At 38.2% G+C, this 11,227-nt stretch overlaps 1 protein-coding gene across 1 annotated transcript; it reads left to right on the forward strand.

The window, feature by feature from the left end:
• Positions 1 to 578: 578 nt before the first annotated feature.
• Positions 579 to 11,015, forward strand: tdrd3 (tudor domain containing 3). Its single transcript, XM_086070409.1, has 13 exons — positions 579 to 776; positions 1,518 to 1,602; positions 3,368 to 3,433; positions 3,999 to 4,156; positions 5,601 to 5,742; positions 5,888 to 5,959; positions 6,223 to 6,366; positions 6,691 to 6,828; positions 7,118 to 7,289; positions 8,207 to 8,329; positions 8,644 to 9,536; positions 10,212 to 10,337; positions 10,596 to 11,015. Exons 1-13 carry the CDS (start codon positions 739 to 741, stop codon positions 10,710 to 10,712), a joined length of 2,274 nt encoding a protein of 757 aa, XP_085926535.1. The 5' UTR covers positions 579 to 738; the 3' UTR covers positions 10,713 to 11,015.
• Positions 11,016 to 11,227: the final 212 nt, after the last annotated feature.

Raw genomic sequence — 11,227 nt, forward strand, 5'->3', positions numbered from 1 at the left:
GAGCGGCGACTTAACTTAAGTTTCTGTACAACATCCCAATTTGGAGTTAATGCACTGCATTATGTTGAATGCCTTGAGTTAAACTTGTTATCGTACTTTCCTGTGAAAATGGCAAATACAAGATTTTTAACATCTTTATTACAAGAGCAAAAAAAAAAAAAAGGTACTATGTCCAATATTTATAGTATGGCAGGTGAATGATCATTTCACTTTATACTCAAATCTAGAGTAATGGTGCTTCTGTCAAAATACAGTAATAAACAGCTATATTTTACACTCCAAAATAATGCATATGCTGTCAAATTAAAAGATCAATGGTGGCATTGAAAGGAAATTGATTAAATAGTGCTATACGATTTATTTTACTGTGCAAGTGGGGTAGTTAACTTATCAATAGCTCAAATTTGCCACTCGAAAATATTCCTGTCAAACTACGGGGACTATATTAAATGTTGTTGTTTTTTAACAAAATATCTGACCAAGCTGTATAGTATACAGCGATATTGCTCATTTTCAGACACCTTCGAAAGAAAGAGCAACGCTAAAGTGAGAGTTTTGAACTCTTTGGCACGCCGTTCTGTCTCATAATAGTGACGTCAGTGACGTTCAAGCTATTCGACGTAGCGGGTATTATTATTAACCGAAAGCGATGTGTAGTAGAGTATAACGCAATTTGTTTTTTGTTTTTTTGTGTTTGGATATATCTGTGTCGTCATATTCTCGTCTATTTGGACGACAATGTCCACTTTGGTGGAGTCCCTGGCCAACGAGGGCTGGTAAGTCGCATGGTAGCTAACATTGCTTCACAAATCAATTACTAAGGCGCCCAGTTGTTTTGGAATTCACACTTAAGTAGAAGCGCAAAAGATCCTCACATCCTCCACAACTAAATGTTGAGTATGTGTAAATATTTGGTTTTAAAGTGAAATGGGAACCATAACGTTTTAGCTCGCCATAACCGTGTAGCACGAAACTGGAAGCAGGCTAACGATTGTGCTTGATATATACGCGCCAAAGAAATTGTAGTAGGACGACAAAAGACGCCAGAAAGCCCCGTGTCATCAAAACATTATATAAGTACAATTCAGAATGTTTGCAGCGGTTTAAAAGTCAGAACTTTACTGCAGCGCTCTGTTGAAAAGCGTGTGTTGGATTAGCTTCACAGGTTTCTTCGTTACGTCAAATTCTACAGTAATAACAACACTGCTGCTACTACTATAAATAACAATATCCATGATGATGATGACAGTGACGAGCTATTTGCAGTACTTACAGTACATTTAATTATTTCAAAACATTTACAGTATATATTCGTGGTCAAATTTGAGCGGTGTTATTTCAGCCGTTGCTTTGTCTTGATAGCTACCGCCTACCTACCACTAATAATATAGTTTCACCAAAGTTTTTAAGGCTGCAATTTGACCTTTCTCACAACAATAGAAAATGGATGGCAGGCTAATACAGTGTACTTATTTCAGTTAATTCATTCTCTCATCTGATTTGTTTTTGCCCCACAGGTACCTCAGTGACGAAGGCATTGCTGAATTGAAAGGATCTGCTGAGAACATTACACCCAATGATATTATTCGCATTGCACTTGATGTGAGTTCTACCATCCACATATTTCCTTGTATAAACTAAAGATGTCCTGATCTCATTTTCCCCCCTTTCTTCTCCATTTGTGTCTGAGTCTTAATTTTTTAGCATCTGTTGAAGCCAATTCTTATCTGATATCTCAACAATGGGTTAAGACAAGATGTCACAACAGATGCACCATGCCCAAACTGTTCCCACCAAGTTGGGAGTATAGAATTGTCCCAAATCTCTTGATATGCTGAAATGTTCACATATTCTGGTACTGGAACTACTGCATGCTCACGATGTCGTAGGAACAGTTTTTCCGTTACAATATGATTGTGCACAAACGCACAAAACAAAGTCCATAAAAACATGGATGAGAGAATTTGGTGTGTATAAACTTGACTGGCTTAAACAAAGTCCTGACCTCAACCCGATGGAACGCCTTTGGGATGAATCAGAGCAGTCTGACATTAATGTGCGACCTCCCAAATGTGACTGTGGGAGAACATTAAATAAATAAATACAATTAAAATCCTATAAACAGACTAGTAAGTCTGTCAAAGTGCAAAGTATGATTAGAAAGGCCACTTTAATCTGAGTTTAATCAATGCACCGAACATTTTGAAAAATGGACGGAAAGATCTGAAGTAATTGAGTTTTTATTTACAGTATTTATCTTGTGGGGGGAAAAAGTGAATATTTTTTGGGAATGCTTTTGTGTTAGATTGCCCATCGAAAATGTGGTTTTAAAAAAGCACCTTCAAATTACAGTAAAACATTATAAGTGTACTATTTCTCAATATATATTTACAAAACGTCACACATTTATGTAAATGTCCATGCCACATTTTATTTTGAATTAACTTATTTCTTACAAAGGTGGTCATTTAGAAATAGTTTTTGAACATTTGTATTAGTAGCCATGGTAAGAGCAATTGTGTAACTGACAGTGTTTCCCACACCATGTTAATACTTGGGTGGGCCACCCAAGAAGTTTTCAAGAAAGAAAAAGGGGGGAAAAAAGTGTCGCGACAGGATATACTATATTATATATTAGTTTGCCGTCACTCACTTGTGGATCGTGAGGCAAGAGGAGACATAGTAACAGGAGTGAGACCCACCTCCCATCCAACCCGCCTCCCATCCCCACCGCTGGAGTACATCCACCCACCCAAGTAGATTTCAAATCTGGGAAATTTAGTCTGAATTACATAATTTCACAACTAACACCATTTCTCAGGATCTACTAGAGGGATTTAGCGGAAACTCGGTGTGTACTAAAAGCTGTTGTGGTAATTTATAGTTAGATGCTATACAGATAATTCAAGTTGATGCAATAAATGTTTACATTTGTGACAACCCACAGAGGACAACAACTTTTTACGACACAGCCAACAGCTCAAAGCAGTCGCTTCTGGACACTCCTGTGAAAGCTCAGACATACTAATGTTGTCTGTGGCAAAAAAAATAAAATATCCCAACATTTTATTGTTTAGGGGGTGTTTTAACTATTTAGATCTTATTTTTTTTATCAGCCTTTACAAAGATGCTCACCACTTGATTTACACTGTTACAAAGATCTCTATTTAACAAAATGTTTATTATAATAGGTTTATTTTGCAGACATTTGCCAATGGTGCGTAAAAGGCCTAATGATGTCTGGATGCAGTTATTTTTGGCACTGTAGTACACATTCCAGTGAAAGTAGATCATTAAAAAAAAAAATGCAAAACTGATTGTTGTCACTTTTCTCCATTATTTCAGTTAAGCGTCTTTTCTTTTGCAGACTGATCTTAGACCGATTGGAAGAAAAATTCTGCCGTCCGATATCAATAGTGGAAGGGTTGAAAAGGTGAGTTGCAGAGCGTAACTGGCTTGCATTTCTTCTAAATGTCACTAGATGGCCCTAACACACCTCCAAACATGAGAGATGTATCCACACTTGTTCATTCTCTGACTGACAAACAAGTGGCATGTTAAAATTGCTGTTAATCGATCAGTACATAATTTTTATGTGTAACACCACCCACACATACACACACGTCATGCTTGTTATGCAGTTTGTATGAATGATTCTTGTTAAGAGTAAGAGTGAGTGCAAATTTAGCCTGCATAATACAGTTCAGGTTTTTCTCCCACTTTTCTTTCCTCACCCATTATGGCATGCATGAATTTGCATGAATTGCTTGTTTTAGAGGGCTGTTTGGTTTGTATTCTACAAGTAAATAGACCTGGAAAATTGACTCAATTGTTGTGATCATATTCCCAGTAGCTCAAAATGCAATGTGTTAAAAAGAAATAAACATTAAAATATATTTACAGTATTTAAAAATGAATCAGTACTTTGTTTTTCCTGTCAATTTGCTGCAGTTTTTTTGGGGGGGGGTTGACAATGTCTTATCTTTCTGTATGGCCAGCTGGAGGGTCCATGTGTTCTACAGCTGCAGAAGTTAAGGAATATCTCTGCACCAAAAGATATCGAGTCCCAGGGAGGGCTACGAATGCTGCGCCTGCAAATGACAGATGGCCATACCACCTGCGCTGGATTGGAGTTTAAACACCTGACCAAAATCAGGTGCTTGAATCCTTCTTGCATTTTTATTAATGAAGTTGAGTGTAACTATGCTCTATTTAGTTTAGGAATGGCTTTGACTATTTTGACTATAATATAAATGTATATTTGTCTGATATATGTGCTGCAGGTCAATTCGCTAGTTTGTTGTGCAGTACTTTCATGAGAAAATGTAAAATTCTGCCCACAGTTCATATCCTTCTTGTTGCCCGAACACATGGTTCAGTTTTCACGTTATCTGCAATTTCCATGTGGTGGCTGCTGATCTAACAATTCCCAGCCTGAATTATTTCTCTAGCCAAGCATTGGTGGCCTTGGTGACCGCTACCATGGTGACCAGCCTGTACAGGTGGAGTGGCTTGAGTGTAGGCCTTGACTTCCTGATAGATAGAAAGACGAAAGTAGAATGAATCCTCTCTTTACATACGTGGACAACATTGTTTTGGTAGGGAATATAGAAATACACCACTGAAAATCAGACCATCATATGATGATCCATGTGTGTAATAGTAGGAAGCACAGTTTTGGCACTAATGGTAGTGGTTAGCGATTTTATAATACTGTAGTGTTTTCTATAAATGTGAGTAAGATGCTGTAAAGGATACATTCAGTTATATAATTATTTGAGTTACGCTGTCCAGACATTCCCTGTGCGTCCCGAATGAGTGAGGCAGAGGTCTGATGAGACGGGTTTTTAATTTACCACAAAAAAGGGTGAACATATGGAGCTTTTTTTAAACAATCTTTCCTTTCCTATTCTGCATACCTAATTCTATAGTCCTGCCCAATGCCGTGGAGTAATTTGTATGGGAAAGGCACAAGTCCCTGGTAAATGTATGGGAAACAAATTGTTATGTTTGTTTTGAAAAAACAAAACAATTGTTATCCTAGGGCATGTTTTATAAATCAGCGAGATCTCAGCGCATTCTGGAAACTTCCAGCTGTCTAGTGCTTCCCCTCAAAGCTATACCATCGTTTGCATAACAAGAAGAAAAAAAGTCATACGATTTTTTTTTTCCATTAGTTTGTTGTGAATGTCAAGTCAAACATTTCACAAATATGACAATACACCACAGTGCTTTTGATTTCAAATACTGATCATGGCAAGCCTTGGATTTTGTAATAACTGGGTCATCAGTGACAGCCATGGATCACTTTGTTCTACACTATAGTTGACAGTGTTCATCATGAATCCGGACTTTTTTTGCTAAGATTGTCATCTGGTGAAAAAATAGCTGATATCTGATGTTTAGTGTGAAGGAGTCGTTCGTGCTAATGCTGGAATTATTTGGATTTGTATAAAAATAAATTGTTATTGCAAAAATGCCCTACTGGCTCAAGTTCTTCCAATAGAATGAGTCAAAATCAAACTCAACCATTTATTGAGCATATCAGCAAATGTTTAAAGTGCTTTCATGCACTAACGTCTCATTTGTTTTCTTTTCAGCCTTAATACCCCCCCTGGAACAAAAATTAAGCTCCTGGGTACAGTCCTGGTTAGAAATGGGTTTTTGCTCCTTGATGACTCAAAAATTGATATTCTTGGTGGAGAGGTTGAGCACATGGTGGAGAAATGGGAGCTGCAACGTGTAAGGGTGGCTTTTAATTATATCTCAGCTTTTGTGGTTAAGAAATCCCAATAATATTTGTATATAGCATATTTTATGTTCATTGAAATAAGCACTGCCTGTCTATAACTTGAAAACCCTTTTAACGAATTTACTCCACCTGTAGAGTCTGGCCAAACATAGCAGAAGCAACATTGGAGCAGAAGGTGGGCCACCTCCTTTTTTGGCATTTGGCCAGGTAAGGTTAATCTTTAGGATCATCTTTGATTTGAATATGACCATTTTCCATATTAAAGTTGAACAATAATTCAATTCGAAATTAGGTTTCCCATAAAGCAAATAATAATGTAATGATGAATACGCGAAGGTAAATGCTATTACAATTATAAGCAACAATGTTGAGTAAATTTAAATACAAGTTCAACCAACTTGGAGATATAGTTGTATTCAGTAATTCTTTATAATCCATTAAGGTAAATTTGATCCCGTGTCTTTCTGCAGAAGAATGAAAAGAAGGATGAGGTGGACAGTGAAGCACTTGACAAGAGAAAAACCCTTCAGAGTATAGTCAAAATTGCCGATGAGAATGACGAGTTTGCAAAGCAGCGGACAGCAGCTATTGCTGAGGTGGCCAAGGGCAAAGAGGTAGGGAAATCCTGAATCTGATGCTGACTTGCATTAACTGGCTGGTTGTAGACTTTAAATAAAATATATAGATATAGAGTAAAGGTGTGCTTTTATTTTCAGTGCATGTGGGCACCTGTGCATCACTAATATGAACCCTTATTGAAACAGTAGAAATAGATAAATTTTGCACTTCATGGGAATGCTGTTTTATTTTCTTCAATTACCGTCACCTTTAGCTTACTTCCTTTAATTTTGAATCTTATTTGTGTACATACAATTTTGTGTTTCTTTTTTGTTTCACACAAGCCGGTTTCCTCCTGTGGTTTAATTTTCCCTTGTTAGGGTCCCCGTGTATTTGGTGGAGGTGGAAATGCAGGAAGCAATTTATCCGCCACTGCTTCACGGAGCCGTGACAAGCATAGGCGGGAAGACCGGGTTGATAGACATGACAACAGACAAGATGGAAGCTATCGAGAGCTGGTGAGAGGGGGTTTGATGTTAGTCAACTGTTTAAGGCTGTTTAAATAGGACATGTACACTGCATGTAATTTATTGCACCTGGATGATCCACTGTAGCTTGATATTGTCTAGTAAAAACATATCGAGTACTTTAGTTATCGACAATTCGAGGTAAACTAATGTTAAGCAGCCTGTAGCATTACACTGCAGCTGATATTTTGTTTTGCTCTTTTGGGCTGGCTTCAATGAACATTCTGTAGCCTACCTCCTTCAAACAATATTGTTGTTCTGTTTCTTATGATGCGCGCAGGTGGATGAGCGTGCCCTAAGAGATATCATAGATATGGGCTTTAACAAGGAGGCAACCCGACAGGCCTTATTGGATAACAACAACAATCTTGAGATGGCACTCAACAGTCTTCTGTCGGGATCTTCTGGTAGCAGATCCAACTCTGTTGTCACAGACAAGCCTCAGCCCAGAGGTTTGTAATTGACAGACATGACCTGAAATATATTACATTTTAGTTAGGGATTGTGTAGCCTGAGTTTAAGATGGCTGCTTGTTGGTAAAATATGGAAAAATTCTGGGCAAAGACCGCATTTTATTGTTACATGTTATTGTACCCAAAACCAGTGAAATTTAGACATTGTGTAAACGTAAATTAAAAACAATACAATAATCTGCAAATCCTTTTCAACCTATATTCAATTTAATATAATACAAGCACAAAATAGTTAATGCTCAAACTGATTAATGTTTTTTTTTTGTGTGCAAATATTCTCAAATTTTGAATTTGATGCCTGTGACATGTTCCAAAAATGATGGGACAAAAGCAAAAAAAAAAGATGAGGAATGCCTAAAAAGCATGTGTTCCGCAGGTGAGCAGGTTAATTGGAAACAGGTGAGTGTCATGATTGCGTATAAAAAAAAAAAGAGCATCCCCAAAAGGGGTCGTTGTTCACAAACAAGTACGGGGTGCGGTTCACCTTTTTGTGAAAAACTGCATTAGCAAGTAGTCCAACTCTAGACTCTATTTGTCAATGTACAATTGCAAAGAATTCAGGGATTTCATCATCTACAGTCAATAATATCAAAAGATTCAAAGATTCTGGAGAAATCGCGACTTGTAAGAGGGCGAGGACCTCATGTGTCACTGCATTAAAAACCCTCATCATTGTGTAAAGGATACCGCCACATGGGTTTAGGTCGGAACACTTAAGAAAACACGCACGGCTGTCAGTTAACACTCATCAGTTTGAATATGAAATATATTGTCTTTTAGTGTGTTCAATTGAATATTGGCTGAAAACTTTATTGGACTTTGGGTTTGTATTATAACTTGAACTGCTCTCAAGTAACTTGTCCATAATATATTGGTGTTTGGGGGGCCCTGTTTAGGCAGAGGAAGGGGACGAGGCCGGTTCAGAAATGATGATGAGGAGGCAGCTGGAGTAAGGCCCTCTGGACCAAGTACTCTTTTTGACTTCCTGGAATCCAAGATGGGTGTTTTCTCCATTGATGGTGGGTAAAATTTAGTGATCCGCCCCCGGTCTCAAATCTCTCTGAATACCACATGAATGAGCTGAGCGAATCATGACATATTTCGTTAATCTGTACTGTCGATAAAAAATACAAATTTCTGCACCTTTAAGACTTTACAGTGTGAATCGACTTAAAACAAGCATTTGACTGTTTCATTTTGATATTTAAGGAATGCCCAGATCACATCTACGGGCTCACGTATTATTTCAGTCATGTTGTTTCATTCGTATATAATCAATGCAACATTTTCTTTCATTGTTTGTTTTTGAATGCTCGATTCATTTGTGTTTCAGAGCCAAGGAGCCAGGCCCCTCAGAGACATGAGAACAGTAATTGGCTTGACTCCGACTATTACTCCAAAGAAGCCTCTCACACCAAGTTCTCCTCACATAATGATCATAGGCAAAAAAAGAATGACAGGCCACCCCGCTTCCACAGGGACACAGACTTTCCTAAACCAGGACAGGAGCCCTTCTCGAACTATAAAACCTTCCAAACGTCATCAGTCCAGCAGTGGAAGGGTCAGGATAGGTCATCACGGGGAACACCAGACAGACAACCGAGTGACAGGAAAGAGACTGATGAACATATTGCCCCTTGCCTCACACCATCATTTACTTGTTCCAAGGAAACTCAACAGCAGATGGAATCAGTTGGATCTTTTCCACAGCGGTCAAGAAATGGTGATGATGGTGGGAATATGGCTGGCCCATTTGTCAGGAGCGGGGCAAAGGACAATGCACCCTCATCTAAACTGGTGAATACTTCATCGAATGACATCATCCCTAACCCTAATTTGAACAACTTCAGAAGAAAGGGGAAAACTGACCGACCTGACTATGTTGTGCGCCAAAAGGATAGTGTGCCACCAAAAGGAGGAAGCTTCCGAACGTCCTGTGATGTTGAAATGTTACAGGGTTCGCAATTCCTAACAGGGGAACCATCTAATTACCAAAATGGAGGCTCGGTACCCATAAGAACTGGGCCAATCAAGCCAACCAGTACACCTGGTCCTAACTATAGGGAACAGCCTCCGAAGCGGAACTCTCATAATAATGCCGGACCTAAAAGAAAGTCTGGGATGGGTAAAGGTCAAGGTCCTCGAGGCACAATGAAAAATATGAATGTTGATCAGACATGGAAACCTGGAGATCAATGCCTTGCTCTGTACTGGGAAGACAGTAAGGTATGTATTGGCACCATTCATTCGAACCTTGGCAATTAGGTGAAAAAAAACGACAACAAATTAGTAACATCTAAAATATTATATTAAAATAAAAGGGAAAAAAAGAAAATAGATAACTGCTGTCTCTGCTGTGCACACCATGGCCTCTTGGGGCCAGTGTGGTGCAGTGCAGGCATTCATATAAAACGAGTTGAAGAAAGTCACAATTAAACTTTATAAATATAACTCATTTTTCACAGATTAGGAAGAATACCTGTAAATCCATCCTGTACTTTCTCCGTCAATGGGGTTTTCCATTGACTGCTAGAAAGCTGTCAATATTTCTAAAACAAAGTACGTGCTGTTTAAATGTTTATAATTCTTTTTGCCTACTTAGTTCTGCAGTAAATTTATGTCAATTGTTTTTCTTCAATTATCATCTCATGATTGCCATAAACCAAAATTGAACCCACGCTGACATTTCTATTAATTGCCCAGCCAGATTATATGTCACAAAGTTCACTCAATTATCCATCCATCACTGGCAGAGAATATTGAACAATTTTTCATTTATTGCTGTTTCAGAATATATTTGGAATCGATCCAAAAATGGTGTGTGCATATAGCAGGTGTAGACAGTGTTCTTCATTTGCTGAGATTAATTTAGACTTTGCTTTGTCTTGGCATGTGAAAAAGTTCTACCATGCCAGAATAGATGCTGTGCATCCATCAGGCTCAACAGCTGTGGTCGTGTTTAGTGATTATGGAAACTGCGAAGAGGTCCTCCTCCATAACCTCAAGCCTGTTACTGCTGATATCTTGGTAAGGTTGAAAATGACACATTAATGATGAACTAGTACATGTCAGATGAGCATTGGACTGTCCATCTAAAATAGTGTCTAACTCATTTTGGTTCGAGGGCCTCATCAAAGTTATGGCTTCCCTCAGAGGGTTGTGATAACTCTGAAAATCTTATAAATGTGTAGTCATCTCAGCTACTAAAGAATGTAATGGAAACTAATTGAAATAAGAATGGAATAATTTAACAACCTTCAATCCTTATGTTAAATATACTGTCAGGGGGAAGAGGACGGTTACTATGACAGTTCCCTCGAGTTTCGCCGTGGTGGAGATGGACAGCCGAGGCGCGCAAGACCAACACAACAGTATTACCAGCCTCCCAGGGCACGAGATTGATGGCAACATTTACCCTGGCTGGTGAATGTATATGTAATTGCAGGGTCTTCCCCTCAACGGTATTTTTTTTTGTGTAAATTTCAATGTTTATAAAATGTATGAACTATGCCATAACAGCGGTCTGAATTAAGGAAGGATTTTTTTATCATCACATTTATCCAGTCAATGGCATAATTCTAACTTTGTATTAATATGTCTAATACACAGCCCATTTTGCAGGGTATTCAATACAAATCCTTAGTTTGAAATTGCATTACTGGGATGATTCATTGAAAATAAAATGTTTCTTAAACCTCCTTAAAACGTTCCTTATTTGATGCATTTGGAGTGAAGTAATTAGCGTGATCACATTTTAATTTCTCAATTCATTAGTCTTTTACAATCAAGTTTTTACTGGCTTCATCAATCCCGAGTTTCCTGAACTCTGAAGTCTGCAAACTGTCAGGACATATGGAGGGCTTTTCAAAGGGCTTACGATGCAAAAATAAGAGAAAATAACTACATCGTAGACTGGT

Source organism: Leptonotus elevatus, chromosome 3 (genome assembly GCF_054856555.1).
Source record: "Leptonotus elevatus isolate MCC_2025b chromosome 3, RoL_Lele_1.0, whole genome shotgun sequence".
NCBI lineage: Eukaryota > Metazoa > Chordata > Actinopteri > Syngnathiformes > Syngnathidae > Leptonotus > Leptonotus elevatus.